Genomic DNA, 17,276 nt, shown 5'->3' on the forward strand with positions numbered 1-17,276 from the left:
ATAGCCAATTTACACTGCAAATTCTTACCATCAACCACCTTCATAGGCTCAGCAAGAGCAGCCTGAGCACCTTCAGCAGTCTTGTAAACAAACAACGCAAAACCCCTTGATTTACCAGTAATCTTGTCAAAACCCAAAGGACCTTCCTCGATATCCCCATAAGCCAAAAACTGATTCAATAACCTATCCGCCGGCATATCAAACGGCACATTCGCAACATAAATCTTCCTCATGGATATATCCGTAACATGTGAGTTCGTCGTACCTTGATTCCCAGCCGCCGCGAGCTGCGTAACCGTAACGCGCCCATCAATCTTCTTAGACGGCTCTTTCAAAGCAAGCAGAGCTCCATCAACATGTTTAAAAGTCACGAAACCATAACCTTTGGATTTAGCAGTAACCTTATCGAGAATCACGATAGCTTCTTCGAGATCTCCGTAATTGGAGAAAAGAGAACGAAGACCTTCCGTCGTCGTCTCCGCCGCGAGTCCACGGATGAATAGCTTCCTCTGAGAGATATCGGAATCTGCGGTCGATCTAACGATCTCGAGGATATCTGGATGCCGTACAACAGCTTCTTGTAAGATATCGAGAAGCTGATCAGTAGAGAACCGCTCGATAATCTTCCTAGCGTCATGTGGCATCAATCGAGACGAAACGGGGCCGATGACACCTTCGTTTAGCATCGAGATTCCATTCTCATCGAGCTTTCGCTTCTTCAACATATCCATGGTCTGAAAGTTTTTTTTTTTCGCCTAAAATCCTTAACCCTAGTCCCGAGTTTGAGAGAGCGGTACACGAACAAGATGAAGACAGAAGAATAAAAATAATCTTTTAAAGGAAAAAAATAAAAGTCGGTTTCATACTGTATAATATAAGAAAGGAAATATGCCTATTTTATAAACAAAATTTGGCCTTAAATAAGGCCCAATGACTTTAGGCCCATTAATGTTCCTTCCATCTTCTTCCTTATCTGTTTAGTTTACTCCCGCTCTCTCTCTCTCTCTCCTCTTCATCAATGGCTCTAGCCGGAAAAGTACCTTAGCGTCTGAGAAAAAGGTATAATTTTTTATCTCCGGTTCATCTCCGTATCGGAATGTCGCTGCATATGTGAGTGCTTCTTCTTTCTCACTACATATCATTTTGTGATTTGAAATCAATTTGAAAAATATTGGTTGATGTGTGTTTTTTTTGTTGTTGGCAGAGGGGTATCGATGGAGATGAGATACCCATTTCAATCGATTCGTGCTCCAGTCCGATGCGGTTGTTCGATTTATTGGAATCTCAAAGAACCTTTGAGTTTGAGAATATCCAAATCACTTGCTTCTTTAAATTCTATTAGAGGATTGGAGTTGAAATCTGTAGGTTCATCATTGTGCAATGTGTTTGAGATTCATAGCAGAGAAGTCAATCCAAGTTGTTTTGAGGTGAAGGCTATGGATAAAGATACTGAAGCTGATAGTGATAGGAAGGTTATTAAAGAAGAGGAGAGGAGAAGGAAGATTGGATTAGCAAATAAAGGAAAGGTTCCATGGAACAAAGGAAGGAAACACACTGAAGGTATATAAAGAGAGCTTTTTTCATATAGGAATTGCTTCTTCTTTGAGGCTTTGAGTAGTGAGTTTGGTACAACATCTTAACAGATACTCGAAGACGAATCAAGCAGAGAACAATCGAAGCTTTGAGAAATCCCAAGGTGAAGTCAAGTAAGATACTACAATACAATTCAGGGACCATTTTGTTGTGTTCATCTTCTATTGTTTACTGTGAGAAGTGAGAACCATATGATGTGAAAGAAACAAAAGCCAAACTCGTAATGTTGTGTCTTGGGTTGTTGTTTTTCTGCTTTGGTGAAATAAGTTTAAAGCTTTGTTTTCTCTCTTCAATATCTTGCAGGTTCGGAAGAAGATGTCTGACCATCAAAAACCACACAGGTAGATTTGTGAGCTACTATACACCACATTGAAGTTAGAAGCATATATAAAAGCTAAGTTTGTCTCTTGCAGTGATGAAACCAAGGAGAAGATAAGGGCTTCAGTGAAACAAGTTTGGGCACAACGGTCAAGATCTAAGCGATTAAAGGAGAAGTTCGCGTCATTATGGTCAGAAAACATTGCAGAAGCTGCAAGGAAAGGAGGAAGTGGTGAAGTAGAACTCGAGTGGGACAGTTACGAAAGAATAAAACAAGAGTTTTTATCTGAGCAGCTTCAGTTAGCTGAAGAGAAAGCAAGAGCAAAGGAACAAACCAAGATGATAGCAAAAGAAGCTGCACAAGCCAGGACTGAGAAGATGAGGAGAGCTGCAGAAAGAAAGAAAGAACGTGAAGAGAAAGACCGTCGAGAAGGAAAGATTCGAAAGCCAAGGCAGAAAAGGGAGAGTCCAACCGTTGCTTCACGTTCTAAACTGAAGAAGAGACTAACAAAGGTAACAAAAAAAAAAAGCTACTCCGTTGATGTCTCTGACAAAACTAGAAAAACGACTTGATGATTCTTTGGTTTGAATTACTATCTTTTCAGATTCGGAAGAAGAAAGCAAGTCTTGGTAAAATCGCTGTTGGAACGGATAGGGTAGTTTCTGTTGCAGCTAAACTGGAGAAACTGGACTTGGAACTGATAAGGAAAGAGAGAACAAGAGGAGATATCTCACTTGCTGATCAGATCCAAGCTGCCAAGAACCAACGAGGAAGTGATGTTTTATCGAGATTTGGTCTTTTTGCCATGAGTTCAATAGATTTTGATTAACTCTATCTTTTCATCTCCTAGTTTATAGAGCTATCTCTTTACTTCTTCTGCCACTAAATACTGAAATAAAGTGTTCAAAAGAATGACTTGAGGATATATAATAAATAAACCAATTGTTAAATAGATGCAGAACTTATTAGTCTCTCTCACAAAGCAGAGTGACAAACTAAAGCACACTGACCACCATAGTTTCAGTTCCGTATTGAAAAGCTCCTATACATGAAAACCCAATACAGTTCAACTACTTAACCATGGTATTGATCCCTATCGGGCGGGTATGGCTGCTGCTGCGTTCCATCACCCTGACCTTGCTGTTGGTATCCACCGTTCTGCTGGTCGTTTCCAGACCATCCTCCATTCATGTCCGGTGGTGGAGATCTCCGGTAGATGATTGGGTTGTTACCCGTGTCTTGAATTCTCCTATCGTTCTCTCTTCTCCTCTCCAAGTTCCTGCTACTATCCCAGTTGCGAGGCCTGTCACTGCGTCTGTTTCCATAAGCTGATCTAGCATTGTTTCCATACGCAGCTCTACTATAGTTTTTACCAGGTCTAGCATTGTTCCTCATCCACTCCTCATGATACTTTGGGTCATATGGAACAGCCTTTCCATTAATGAAAGGTTCTCCTGAAAAAGAGGTCATCTCAGAAAAACCCCATCAGACTAATTACTCTCTGACGAGATCAAAATATTGATGTCACTTGCAAATTTCAACAACGCTATCTTGGGACTACAATGCAAAATTACCAAAGAATAATCAACATACCTCCATAGTCTTTCTTCTTCACATCCATGTAGGAATCAGGAAGAACGTATTTAACCTTAGGCAAATCTGTATTTTCATATATAGATGAAATCATAAAAATTCACTCCAATGCATAATTGCTTATAACTCAAGCAAGCAACAATTAGGCTTTTACCTTTGATCTTGTCTGAAACATCTTGTCACACTAGTGCTCCAAAAGCAAAGTAGCATCTGTGTGACACAGAGTAGATCTTCATCCTTGCCTCCTCTTCACTGAAATGCCCAATGCACAATGAGAGACACATTCAACAAAAGCAGATATAGAAATAATTCTGAACTCAGAGAGTTATCTATATACCTACCTGCCAACGACCTGAGCTAGGGTTTTGATGTAGGAATCAATAATCTCGTCTCTAGTGAGATCGCCTTCAGGGGTATCCATGACAACAAGCCAATGCTCGTAATCACAACCATCGAATTCGAGCTCACTGGTCTCTTTTGGTGGTGGCTGATTCGAACAATTAGGGTTGGGATCATTCAGTGAAGACGAAGTAGCGTGCGTGGACAGATCTCTAGCCGAAAACAGAATCCAGCGACGAGAGGACGGGAACGGTTCAGCGACGTTGACGCAGATCGAGAAGCCGCTGGGGAATTGGCGAGAGCAGATGAAGACGCGAAGGGACGCTTAAAAAAGCAAGGCAAAAGATGTCGCCGGCCGGCCAAGGATGGAACGAGAAATAGTCTGAGTCGCCATTGGAAACGTAAAACCCTTAGAAAATTATATCAAAAGGGTTTTGTACTTAAAACTTTATATATATAATGCATGGTGTAAGTAATATTCAGTAATGCAACATCAAAAAAAGAAAAATAAGCGGAAAATGATTTCAATTTTTTTCGATCTATAAAATTAATTAATGTTTAGGAATAAGAAAAAAAAACTCAAAACACCAAAATCTATTAGGAACACAAAGTTCATGCATCGAAATCATTCTTAGGTAAATCCAATGAGTAGGTGTCTTCTTTTTGTTCTTGTTTTTTAAGAATAAAATGTAAAATTTATTTGAAAAAATAAGTCTTTAAAGTACATATTTTCTTAGACTAACTCAGCTTACATATTTAAAAAACTATAGTGCCTATGTTTTTAGTTACTTGCAAGCCAAGTGATTCCAGGTGGTACTCTTTCGTTTATCAGCTTGGACTGTCGATTATGAGGAGTTGTTATAATATTCGGGAACAATGGCCGGTTGAGTTATTAGTGGACCATCTCTTATAAAAAATGCAAGAACTGATCATTCAAAGGCAAAGTCAACCGTTGATTATTTTTTATGGACTTGCATTGAGTTTTTTTTTTCTTTTTCTTTCCCAAATTCATTTAGAGGAAAACGAATAAGAAGCAACATGTATGTATTTGGTTGAGCATTTACTTGGAATTATCACGGGAACATCATAATTTCGTGCCACTTTGTCTCGGCTGTCCATCACGAAATATCATTTCATTTCGTTATAATTTCATGCCATTTGGAATTAGAATCAAACCGATTGAGATCAATTTAGAATTAAATCGAAGAATTATAAACCGGTTTCATTAAGATATTCTGGCTTAATTATCGGACACGTCTTCTTAATACTACTTAATCAATGTCGCCCGTTTCATCATCGGACGTTTTGATTCTGTTTTAATTTGAAAACGACTAATTTAAGACTCCAAGACGTTTTGATCATCACAATTAATACCATATAAGCACTGTTTTCGTATAAATAAACGGGCAAGGATCTTGTTATTGTTCATCAATCAAGAACAAACTTCACATAGAGTTAATATTTTCATCAATTCTAAGTTTTCTCAATTATGTCTATCAAGAATGTTGTTCTTCTTCTAGTGATCATATCTGTTGTTGTCTCTACAAATGCTCAGCTACCACAACTTCCCTTTCCTTTTCCATTCCAACCCAGCCCCGGCATGCCAGGATTCCCCGATATTGCAAAATATTGGTCATCTGTGATGAATATTCCGGGATGTATCACAGAAATTTCTCAAGCCATACTTAGTGGACGATTTGGCAATATTAGTCCAGCTTGCTGCAAAGCATTTTTGGAAGTTGAATCCAATTGCTTGCCGAAACTCCCACTCAAGCCATTTTTTCCTCCAATGTTGAAAGAGCAATGTTCAAGAATTGCAGGCGCAATTCCTCCTGCCACGAAGTAAAATTTAAACTATAAGAGCTTTGTTAATCGTTTGATGTTTAGCTGTTTTCTCTCTATTCTTCCTTTTCGACGTTTAGTTGTTTGCTTAAGCTAAAGTTAGTTTTACATTCAAGGATTACAAATTTACAATAATGTTAGCAATATATGAATGAGTTTTCTTTTCAATAAATTATTAGTCATTATCTGGTTATGATCTATATAATTCTGGTTAACATGGTCACTGGTGAGAGCTGATCCGATCCTTCTCTCCCACCATGACATACACACTTGGCCCATCCTTATAGGCCCCCATAATAAGCCCAGATAATCGTTTTTGTCAGGGCAAAGGCTAACCAACCTGGTCCGTTTATAACGATTCCATCTTAACACAAAGTATAGTAGATCGTCCTTTATCAGGACTAGGTCTTGCATCTAGCATCATAAATCAAGCACAAACATTCTAACAATACGAAAAAGTTAAAAAGAAAAATTGATTGCTTCCACATTGAAAACAACTAAGTTTTTGTTTAGATTCATAAAACAAATCCTACCTTACACTGAGTTGTGAGTTGTTGTGTGAGTGTGACAATTAGGAAGTTTGGAGCCATCAAACTTTGCCTCTCTTTGAAGCTGTATGGAATAGATCTGGTCCAAACTTGTTGGTCGAGTCATTGAATGAGCTGCGGTGACGGAAGTGGTGCTTCTCCTTGCAGGCTTGCAGCCTACTGACTACTGTTTCTCTCCCCCCTACAAGGAGCGAATAGCTAAGCTGCATGGAATTGGGAGCGGGTAAGTGGAAGCGAAACGTGGAATCGAGTTAAGAAGCGGGTATATGTTGGAAGCGTATATATAACTGGTGAAGGAAAAGTTGGAGTAGAATCGGATATTTGTAAGGTCGCAGAATGGTTGTAGAGAGTGTAGAGAAGATGGATGACGCAAAAGATGGTTCCTTGATTTAAGAAGATTGTATTGGGACACTTGGTAAACATTCTAAGAAGATTGATGACGATAAACAACGCACGAGCTGTGACAAGTTTCTATCAGGACATAAGGAAACTCATACACCATAAAATTTCACTATACAACTCAAAATCATAAACATTGAACAGAACTACAAAAGGTAGCAGCACCACCCAAAACTTATGCTATGTTTGAGTTCAGATCAAGTCAATTTGGCCAGATTCGATTGCTCCTTTTACAATCTTGGGGCTCTCTCCTCTGCCAAAAGTAAGTAAAGGCAAAAAAAAAGTTAAAACCCCACACTTAGCTTCTCTTGCTCAGACAGCCGTCTTTCAGCTTCTTCTGACTTGAGGTTGTGGAACAAAAACTTCTCTATCTGCAACAATCAAATGAAAACCATTGGAGATACATATAAGGCAAGAACTTTTTCTTTACAGCAAACATATTTGTACAACAGCTAACACTATGATCAACAGCTAACACCTGGTACTGGTAGTACTACCATCAAGCAAAAGAGAAGTGTATTAACTAACTGTCAAGCAAACATTCCATTCCAAATATCACTAACCTCTTCCTAGGAAGAAATGATCAAAAGCAAAGTCTTAAGGAATAAATCCGTTGCAAATATAAATCTCTTACAGTCAAAAATCAAAGTCTATTACGCAACATTCCTGTACTACAATTGACACTTAAAAAAATCAACTAATCTGAGACTCGTGGAAATAGAAGATAGGATGGACAAAAGACAAACAACACAGACCTTGAGGAGCCTAACCCTGAGATATAATCTGAGTAGAAACTGGGTTCTATCCAAATCCATGTGATAAAAGAGACACCACCAAAGGGTCTTTACCATTTTCCACATAATCCTCAATTGTTTCTTCCTGCAGTTGATATTACAAACAATTTCAAAACTCAAAAATCCCCAACACTAACAAACAAAAATTAGGGTTTTAGAGATTTTTACCATTAATTCGATATGTTCTTTGGCTCTTTAAACAAGAGCTCCTTCGTACTGAAGAATCTCTGGCGCCGCTTTCTCGCTACGCCACGCCCTTTTCAATAGCTCAACGTACGATGTTGAGACATCATAGTCTCGTAATCCACCGATGATCCTCCGTTTCCGAATTTGACACCATTAGAATCTCAGGCGCCGCCTTCTCGTTACGGCACGCCCTCTTCCCCCTCTCTCTCTCTCGCCGCTAGAATGATTCCGTTACTTGAACCGACGTAGCAATGGTTTAATTTGGTTTAGTAAATTAATCATGTAAACCGAAAAAAATTGAAGTTAAATCCTTTGGCTCAGTAGAAATAGTTTTTTTGATGTGAGGGTTAAGGAAATTTCCTTTTCCTTATTACCAATTAGAATTAGGAAATCATTATTACGAACAAAAAAAACTCTCTCTCTCTCTCTGACTAGAAACTCTCTAATCACAGAAAACAATGGTGAAGAAAGGAGGAATGAAGACGAAGATTGAGATTAAGAAGATCATGAAGAAGACCTCGCTAGGACCTATCTGTGTCAAACGTCGGACTCTTCAGTAAAGCTTCTCAGCTTTGTCTTCTCTCCGGCGCACAAATCGCTATCTTAGCGACTCCTCCTTCTTCCGAATCCAACGTCTCCTTCTACTCCTTCGGTCACTCCTCCATCGATGGCGTTGTCTCTGCTTTTCTCTCGGGACAACGTCCTGTTCCCGTTCCTAATCCCGAGGATGACAAAGCGATGAGGGAGGACGTTGGTATCTGCTTGACTCGTAAGGATCTAGGGTTAGGGTTGTTGGAACTACACTTTTGACAACATGGCTTTAGCCAACTTTCCGGTGACTTTTCCGGTGACGTCCGTTATCGGAATGACCGGTTTAAGGACTCTTTGGATTCCTTGTCAAAAGCGAAGTTACTTGTCAAAAGCGAAGTTATAATGAATGAGAAATTAATCTCCAAAGTGGTTAGCTTGAAAGCTTATAACTAGTATTATGGGATGAGGAAATTACGTTGCATGGACCGGACTTGGTTTAATATTTTGGAGTAAATTTATTTGCAACTTATATTACATTTCATGTTACGTATGTTGCTTATAATATTCAAAATTTTTATTTGCAAAGTCAAATCGAGTTTGTTGTGTTTAAAACAAACAAAGTCGAAGCCTTATCAACTCAAACGGAAGAATAAGTCGCGTCGGAGATCTCGCAAACGTGTGAGACTTCGATCGCATCTCTCCACTCCTCAACTTCCCGAGATATCAGTCCACGAGCCCAGATTTTGTGGAGAGCATCTCGTCCTCCTCTCCATATAAATACATAGCTCTCTCGTTTCATTATTTTTACGCTTGCGGAGAAGCAAAACACTCTGAAACAAAATCCAACTCTCTCTCACTCCTTTTTCTCTCACTACAAAAACGTAAGTGTTATCGTCAAGAGTGTATCGTTTGCGCCAACGTTCGTTTGAGTCCGTAGTCAAGTGTTGTGACACGGTCTCGTCTCGGTTGTATCCTGGGATCCATGTACTCACTAAACCGCCACACTGCGGGAGCTACTTTGGGTTAAGGAAAGAGATTCGAGAATCTACTTCTACTCCTTTCTTCTATCGTTTTACATAGGTGTTATAATCGTTATCTCATATTTGGATTTTCGCGGTCCTACAAGGGTTTTGGTGGAACAACGAGAGGCTTATCAGATCGGAGAATCCGCGAGAGATTAGTGACGCAATTGATTCCATGTGGGCGTTGTTGGTTAATCTCAAGGAATTGCGTGCGGATGAAGCTTCTTTCGTTAATAATAATAATCAAGCTTTCGAGAAGAGCGGTTTTATCTTAGACGGCGCAACTCAAGAGCCGGATCAAACCCTAAATCATCTTCAATCTATTTGTACTACTCCAATAATTTGTTGCATCCCTCCTCCTGATGTTATCGATGATCAGTCCACTTGTCCAGATGATGATTCTCTCATAGCGGATACGGTCTTCACTGATGATCTACCTGCAGATACAAACGACATCACTGAAGAACAAGATCAGATCTTCTCGCTCTGTGAAAGCTTCTGCGTTACGGACAACAACAACTCTATTACTGAAGTAAACTTGGATCTGGATCAAGAGCTGGATATTGATCAACTCATTGATTTCAATACTAATTTTGAAAGCTCCCTCGATAATTGGTTTATGTAATATAACATTTGTGTTTTGTTTTTATGATTTGTTGTATTTGTGGTTTATTTCAAATTCAATTCTTTTCATTAATCTTCTCAGATCAAAATAGGAATTATTATCTTTAAATCAACTTGTATAATCTTATCTGATATTAAATTTGGAAGCAAACCAAAAAGGTGAATATTATAGATTCAATGAGCATTTATAGCAAGAAGCATGACTGTGTCTTAACAGAAATCTCTGGTTTTCTTGTTAATGCATCTCTTTTGCCCATTCCATGAGATTTCTTCAGGAGATTTGTTTGTAATCATGATGGCTCAGTTTCATCAACTTCTACCATTCTCTACCTCAAACGGTCTAAAACTATTAATATCATCATTCACGTACCGTGAGCTGAGCTGTAAGGGAACTCAATGGTCTCTTTCTGATGAGGTTTACGTGAGCCTCTGCGTGTAAAGGCAGTGAAATTCTCTCGGTGCAGTCAAGGTAGCACCCGTAGTTCCCCATGTCACTCAGTTTCAGGGTCAAAACCGCACCATTATCCCCTCCCTACAGAAGTTATATGGTGATCAATGTACACACATGAGAAACCAAACACATCTAATTGAAAGATTGAGCATTTGATTTTACATGATGAAGCAGCTGTTGTATGAGGTCGTTGCATTGCTTTATAGTTCCGCGAAACCTGATCTCACTGGCTTTGACATTCACATGTTTAGAGATGGCGGCGTATGTCTGAATTGGCTGCCATTGGAACATGTTTTTTGAACTTCAGCTTTGTTGAGTTTATAAGCTCCGACGGTAAGTTTGTCAGCAGAAACTCATCAGTGACTTCCACAGAAAACGTTACTAAAAATTGAGAATCACCACCTGAAATTTTGAACTTCAGGATATATACTCCTATATAGCTGAAAGTGAGTGAATTGTGTTGTTAACATTACCGGGGAAATGAACAAGATCTGGATCTCCAGCTGAAAAGTTGAACTTGTCTCTTTCCGGGTGAAAGATGATCAGTGATTCACTCCCATTACTCTCGGATCATTGATGACAGGTTCAACAAAAACCGGAACATCCAGATGATTGATCCCATTCTTGTTCTTTGTGGACAGCGTAAGAGAATCAACACCAGCAAATTGATCATTGCTGAGGCAAACATGACCAAAGAATTAAAACAGAGGTCATACAGTATTTTAATATGCAAAACAAAGTTTGGTTTCATAACATATCATGTATGATGAACATTTGTTTTGAGAATATGATGTAATGTGATCATTATTTACATACATATAATCTGATCAATGGGTTGAAACAGTGTTAACCACCACACAAAACGTTTGTTTTGCTATTAACAATTAGGTAAGACAAAGAAACAGATGCCATGAGTTGAGTTAAAAAAGATTTAAACTGAAAATTGTAGGGCTTTACCCTGAAGGGAACCCTTCCAAAAATTCTCAAAGGCTTTTACACTTAAGAGGGGGTTTGGAAATAGTTTTCAACCAGCAATAGACGCGCCTCGGTTAGAACCTCACTAGCTGCGTCATTGCCCCAAGCGCAAAGATAAGTTTCTTTCAACAAATGCCTCTTTCTTTTATACCAAAACAGAACATATCAACTTGATGTATACTTCCGATGTGGGACTCTGTCCAAAGTACTACTAAATATGGATTTCCAAAAGTTAACATTCCTAAGAGTGTTGTCAAATTAAAGAAAGAAGTACAAAGTATGATTAAGACTGAGAATGGTAGAGGCCGCGCGAACGCAGGCCTCCTCTACCACAAATAATGACGCAGGCTCTCCCACTTGGGGAGACCTTAAGCTAAGCACCCCTCCTTTATGTGCAATGGAGGTCACTAGCTTAGGCCACTCCTCTTCTTGATCAAGAGTTGACCCCGTCCAGGTAAGTACTTTTCTAAGTGGGTCTACATCTTCTCTTATACTCTGCTTCTTCAATCATTCCTACAGTTCTAACCGATGTGGGACTGATACGTTTTCATAAGAAACGACATGAGTTGTGTGTGTAATAAACTAATACACATGATGGGCCATACGTTAACAAGACCCATTTGTGTTTATTTCTAATTTTCTAGGGTAGAAGAACTCTTACTTAGGGTTCGGTTGTTTGACTGGTTTTTTATCTAGTATGGTCGATCCATGTGGCCCTGCTGGTTATAAGTTTGCATACCCGTTTATTGGCTCTTGTTTGAATTTTCGGTACATTCAGAAATACTGATCCAAACAAACCAAAGAAGCAAAATGTTCGATCCGAACCAATCCGAACAAACCGAAGAAGCAACATATACCTTTCATAGTGTGTTTAACAAGCAAACATTTTTTCTCAAAATAATCAAATTAGCTAGCAAATTGGTTTCTTAGGAGAGTATTCAATCCTTATTTCCTGAACGCTAAACCTCAAAATGGCACAGGAGTTCGAAACACGTTAATTAGTTTTGTAGGTGATGATACTACGTACTCCATATAACCACCAAACTGGGTAGAAAAAAAAATTAATAAATTAGATAAAACAAGTTCACCAACAAGGCAAACACATTTCACGATCAACTTTTCAGCTCACCCAAATTTAGATATCTCCATAAGAAACCAATCTCTTTCTAACTAATTTTTTTTTTCTTTTTGCTTTTTTCTTGTACCTCTTCACAATTCTTAAACCCAATATAAGAAAGATACAAAATATTTTAATTTCTTATAATATTTTTTTTGGTCAACCAATTTCATTACAATTCATCTGAGTGTATCAATACATTATTTAAGGACAGTAATTTATTAAGAGAAAATATTGCATTATTATTTGGTCATACAAAATTAGTATACAGTTTTAAAGCTTGGAATTATAAATATCTTTGATTTTTAGTTATATAGTCAAATGCTTTTTCGGTATTCATGGAAGGCAATGAGAGAAAGCTTATTAAAGTCTTCAAGCTTTTGATTGTTTGAATAAATATAAGCTGAGAGGTTCCTTAAAGTTTGGTGTGTTAGTTCATCTTCTCTACCATTTATTCTTCACTTAATCTCACACTCTTTGTTCAGTTTTTTTAATATCTCTATCTTCTTAATCAAAGTTTGATGCTTTCTTTTCCCCTCGTTCTTTCTTAGATGGAATTACCGGTGAAAGCTCCTATTACCGGTGGCCGGAAAATCTCATATAGGCTAGAAACCAATAATCTATCATATCGATTAGGCGGAAACACTCCAAAGCTTTCTAATTTATGTGGTTTGTTGAGTGAGAAGGAAGAAAAAGTTATCTTGAAGGATGTTTCTTGTGATGCAAGATCCGCAGAGATCACTGCCATCGCCGGTCCTAGTGGGGCTGGAAAAACCACGTTGCTAGAGATTCTCGCTGGAAAAGTTTCTCATGGGAAAGTTTCAGGGCAGGTGCTTGTCAATGGTAGGCCTATGGATGGTCCTGAGTACAGGAGGGTTTCAGGGTTTGTGCCACAAGAAGATGCTCTGTTTCCGTTTCTTACAGTGCAAGAAACACTGATGTACAGTGCGCTCCTTAGGCTGAAGACTAACAGGAAAGATGCAGCTGCCAAGGTGAAGAGGCTGATTCAAGAACTCGGTCTTGAACATGTTGCGGAGTCAAGGATCAGTCAAGGAACACGATCTGGAATCTCTGGAGGAGAGAGAAGAAGGGTTTCTATTGGAGTTGAACTTGTTCATGATCCAAATGTTATATTGATTGATGAGCCAACCTCTGGTTTGGATTCAGCCTCCGCTCTTCAGGTTGTGATGCTTCTCAAAGATATGACGGTTAAACAAGGTAAAACCATTGTTCTGACGATTCACCAGCCTGGCTTTCGCATACTTGAGCTGATAGACCGGATAGTGTTGCTCTCTAATGGGGTGGTTGTTCAAAACGGATCGGTTAATAGCCTTCACCAGAAGATTAAGTTCTCCGGTCACCAGATACCGCGGCGTGTAAATGTCTTGGAGTATGCAATAGATATTGCAGGGAGTCTTGAACCGATCAGAACTCAGAGTTGCAGAGAAATCTCATGTTATGGTCATAGCAAAACATGGAAGAGTTGCTATATTAATGCAGGAGGAGAGTTTCAACAATCTGATTCTCACAGCAACTCAATGTTAGAGGAAGTGCAGATACTTGGGCAAAGATCTTGCAAGAACATCTTCAGAACCAAGCAATTGTTCAGAACCAGAGCTTTACAAGCCTCCATTGCGGGTCTTATACTCGGTTCAATTTACTTGAACGTGGGAAATCAAAAGCAAGAAGCGAAAGTCTTGCGAACCGGGTTCTTCGCCTTTACCCTCACTTTCTTGCTATCTTCTACAACAGAGGGACTTCCAATTTTCTTGCAAGACCGGAGAATACTAATGAGAGAGACATCGAGACGAGCTTACAGAGTTTTGTCTTACGTTTTGGCAGATACTCTTATCTTCATTCCCTTCCTGTTGATCATAAGCATGCTCTTTGCTACTCCGGTTTATTGGCTGGTTGGTCTCAGAAGAGAGCTAGACGGGTTCTTCTACTTCTCATTGGTGATATGGATTGTTCTTCTGATGTCAAACTCTTTTGTTGCATGTTTCAGTGCTCTTGTCCCAAATTTCATAATGGGGACATCAGTAATCTCAGGTCTCATGGGATCTTTCTTCCTCTTTTCTGGGTATTTCATCGCAAAGGAAAGGATCCCGGTTTACTGGGAGTTCATGCATTATCTCAGCCTCTTCAAGTATCCATTTGAATGCCTGATGATCAACGAGTATCGAGGAGACGTGTTCTTAATACAGCAAGACCTCAAGGAGTCTCAGAAATGGAGCAATCTTGGTATCATGGCAAGTTTCATCATCGGGTACAGAGTCCTTGGATTCTTCATCTTATGGTACAGATGTTACAGAACAAGAAGCTAGGTTAATAACAATGATCTGCAGATATAATTCAATTTGTTTTGTAATTTTAAAAGAAAATTTTACTTTCTCATATTCTTTCTTTTTGGTCCGCACCTTCTTATAGTCTAAAATTCGCAATGTAAAGAAAACAAAAACACATTCTGATGTACTGAGTAACTTCGTTTATTTATAAGACATTATTAAGCATCAGACTCGGTGCAAAGCTCACCACAACATAGGTTCACTCATTAATAGTTTGATACTAAAGACTTCTTTCTTTCTTATTAAAGTCACTCTTACCTAAGATACTCATGAGTTTACACAAGTGTTGCCTTTGCGAGCTGAAGTCCTTTCTCGCGCCCGTAAAACTTTTCTACAATTGCAAGTGCAAACTCCAATGATGTTCCTGGACCCCTGCTCGTTATGAGATTGCCATCAACCAAGACTCTATGCTCGATGTGACTCTGGTCCGACAGTTTGCTGCACATTGCTGGGAACGCTGTTGCCTTCTTACCCTGTACAAACATTCATAAACTTGTGACTCTTCCCATAGTTTTAAGAGTGAAAATAATATATTGATTACAGATAATTCCATGGCATCGGAAATGTAGTAACGATCCTACGCATCTGAGTCTCTATAATGTGTAAGCTATCGTGAAGTCTCTCTCGCTTTGTTTGTACCTTGAGTAAACCATGTGGCTCAAACACCAGAGCAGGAGAGGCACAAATGGCTCCGTATGGTTTGTTTGATTCCGCCTGCTTCTTTAACATACTCACTAGCTTCTCCGAACTTGCAAATGCTTCAGCACCACCGAGACCACCCTGTGAATTGAAAGAGAAGCTCATCATGCTGGCTTGTCAATAAATTTTGAAACTATAAACTTTCGGCAGTTGAAGGAGTTAGCACTCACAGGTAACACAATCAGATCGTAGGAATTCTTTTCAGCCTCATCGAGAAGTACATCTGCCACTAACTTGACCTTACGAGATGCGACCACTTCCAAACTGCTACCAAGTGCAGCAACGACGACATTTGCTTTTGCCCGCCTCAGGACATCAATGATAGCAACAGCTTCCATTTCCTCCGAGCCATTTGCAATGGGTATGAGAATCTGAAAAGAAGAACCATTAATTAAGACAGACAGATACATGAGCTCAACAAAGCCAGTGTGGACAATTTAGCCAAATTATCTCTCACATTACAAATTTAATTAACCATCAGACAGAAATCATCTACAAATGTTAAGGGTATAAACCCAAGTGGACAGGCAATTGAAAGTTACCTGTGGGGTACCGTCAAATGACCAGTTGACTTGGTTAAGCTCAGTAATAGTATACTCATCACCAGGGTTGGGACGCATCACCTGATATGCAAAGGGAAAGAAGAGAGACTAAGAGGTTACCATGTAATAAACACTATGCTACTATTAAATAAGTGCAGCTACTTAATCTATCTTTTTGTGCGGAGAGCCATCTTCTCAAAAGAAATTGGTCCCTACGGTCAATAATTTGGGGGATCAAATAGAAGAATCAGGGACAAGACATACCAAGGGGCCTGAGACTTCAACAGCTTTCTCTTTCCCAAGAATTTGATCCACAAGCGTGACAGAGAACTCCATGGTGGTTCCAGGCCCTCTACTAGTCACTATCTTCCCATCAATTTCAACTCTTGACTCAACAGCTGTAGCACAAGTTGCTAGTTTCTCCATAAAAACCGGGTAACATGTTGCCTGCAAGGAACATACATGATTTACAAAACCAAATTACAAACTCAAAAGAAAGAAAACTTCTAGAAAACTGATCAACTACAAACATACCTTTTTACCCTCTAATAGACCCCAAGTACCAAAGGCCAATGCAGGCGCACAACAGATAGCAGCGTTAAGTCGTCCATCAGTATCTTGCTTCTTCACCATATTCTCTAAAGGTTTACAGTTCTTAAGAGTCTCACCACCGGGAAGTCCTCCCTTAACCAATCACAAAGAACATAAGCAATCAAATACATCAAATTGCATAGCAATGATCTCCAACAGAGTTTCAATTCTGCAAATTATATACTAAATCTGGAGTGATCTCATAGACGTACCGGGAGCATGATAAGGTCGAAAACGGAGTCAGTAATCTCAGAGAGAAGAGTATCGGCGACCATCTTGATGCCATGGCATGCGTCAACGCCGACCTGATTCTCGACGGACGCCACCGTTACATCGGCCCCACCTCGCCGCAGGACATCGATCATCACCACCGCTTCAAACGGCTCCGTACCATGCGCAACGGGAATCAAAACCTAATTAAGAAACATCGGATCAATCAAGAGAAATTATAGCAAGGATCGAGTAGGGTTCATAGTAGTGATAAGGATTACCTTCTTAGTAGTAGATGAAGCCATAGTTGCAGAGATAGAGAAGGATCGTCGATTTATACGAAGAGAGGTTCGTCTGGAAGATTCAGAGGAAGAAGAGTGACGGAGTTTATTAGTGTTAGTCAAGGGAGTGAGAGTGATTGGGTTAAAATAACGATGATGACACAACAACGACGACGACGCCATTGACGTTTTTTTTTTTCGTTTAACTTTGATGAAAGAGAAGCACTGAGATGAGACGGGCTTTATCATGACGTGTCTTAATCGTATTGGTTTGA

General features: G+C 39.4%; 6 protein-coding genes and 3 pseudogenes across 7 annotated transcripts in view; 5 read left to right on the forward strand and 4 right to left on the reverse strand.

Moving 5' to 3' along the window:
• LOC109129978 overlaps positions 1-110 on the forward strand; it is a 1,353-nt gene extending 1,243 nt beyond the window's left edge. Inside the window, exon 6 of the mRNA XM_019239049.1 lies at positions 5-110. Within this exon, the coding sequence (XP_019094594.1) occupies positions 5-110 (106 nt within the window). The remainder of the gene's footprint in view (positions 1-4) is intronic.
• Positions 176-731, reverse strand: LOC109129979 (UBP1-associated protein 2C-like). The gene is made up of 2 exons (XM_019239050.1): positions 266-731; positions 176-183 (listed from the first exon to the last, which is right to left on the reverse strand). The coding sequence occupies exons 1-2, from the start codon at positions 729-731 to the stop codon at positions 176-178; spliced, it is 474 nt and encodes a 157-aa protein (XP_019094595.1).
• Positions 997-2,785, forward strand: LOC104758670 (inner centromere protein). 2 transcript variants are annotated; one of them, XM_010481577.1, is made up of 6 exons: positions 997-1,059; positions 1,205-1,560; positions 1,644-1,696; positions 1,897-1,934; positions 2,007-2,424; positions 2,517-2,785. In XM_010481577.1, exons 2-6 carry the CDS (start codon positions 1,215-1,217, stop codon positions 2,739-2,741), a joined length of 1,080 nt encoding a protein of 359 aa, XP_010479879.1. In that variant the 5' UTR covers positions 997-1,059; positions 1,205-1,214; the 3' UTR covers positions 2,742-2,785. The 2 variants fall into 2 exon arrangements, with proteins under 2 accessions (XP_010479879.1, XP_010479878.1); XM_010481576.2 differs by having other exon boundaries at positions 999-1,110.
• Positions 2,987-4,238, reverse strand: LOC104760006 (annotated as a pseudogene).
• On the forward strand, positions 5,299-5,690 carry LOC109129980. Its single transcript, XM_019239051.1, has one exon. The coding sequence runs from the start codon at positions 5,334-5,336 to the stop codon at positions 5,688-5,690; it is 357 nt and encodes a 118-aa protein (XP_019094596.1). The 5' UTR covers positions 5,299-5,333.
• LOC104760007 lies at positions 6,705-7,757 on the reverse strand (annotated as a pseudogene).
• On the forward strand, positions 8,072-9,791 carry LOC104760008 (annotated as a pseudogene).
• Positions 12,556-14,843, forward strand: LOC104758674 (ABC transporter G family member 10-like). The gene has a single exon (XM_010481582.2). The coding sequence runs from the start codon at positions 12,885-12,887 to the stop codon at positions 14,655-14,657; it is 1,773 nt and encodes a 590-aa protein (XP_010479884.1). The 5' UTR covers positions 12,556-12,884; the 3' UTR covers positions 14,658-14,843.
• LOC104758673 (protein DJ-1 homolog B) lies at positions 14,782-17,074 on the reverse strand (the record flags this gene model as incomplete). The annotated part of the gene is given in 8 exon segments (XM_010481580.2): positions 14,782-15,151; positions 15,318-15,458; positions 15,548-15,748; positions 15,920-16,000; positions 16,184-16,366; positions 16,454-16,603; positions 16,723-16,923; positions 17,002-17,074. Coding segments are annotated over 8 exon segments (1,228 nt in total), but the record flags the coding sequence as incomplete, so codon positions are not given.

Source organism: Camelina sativa, chromosome 17 (genome assembly GCF_000633955.1).
Source record: "Camelina sativa cultivar DH55 chromosome 17, Cs, whole genome shotgun sequence".
Taxonomy (NCBI): domain Eukaryota; kingdom Viridiplantae; phylum Streptophyta; class Magnoliopsida; order Brassicales; family Brassicaceae; genus Camelina; species Camelina sativa.

Excerpts from the sequence above, each read along its gene's own strand:
- LOC109129979 (XM_019239050.1), bottom strand. The coding sequence starts at position 731 with ATGGATATGTTGAAGAAGCGAAAGCTCGATGAGAATGGAATCTCGATG.
- LOC104758670 (XM_010481576.2), top strand. Across the intron at positions 1,561-1,643 it reads AGGAAGGAAACACACTGAAG|ATACTCGAAGACGAATCAAG; the intron begins GTATATAAAGAG and ends ACATCTTAACAG. Across the intron at positions 1,935-2,006 it reads GACCATCAAAAACCACACAG|TGATGAAACCAAGGAGAAGA; the intron begins GTAGATTTGTGA and ends TGTCTCTTGCAG.
- LOC109129980 (XM_019239051.1), top strand. The coding sequence starts at position 5,334 with ATGTCTATCAAGAATGTTGTTCTTCTTCTAGTGATCATATCTGTTGTT.
- LOC104758674 (XM_010481582.2), top strand. The coding sequence starts at position 12,885 with ATGGAATTACCGGTGAAAGCTCCTATTACCGGTGGCCGGAAAATCTCA.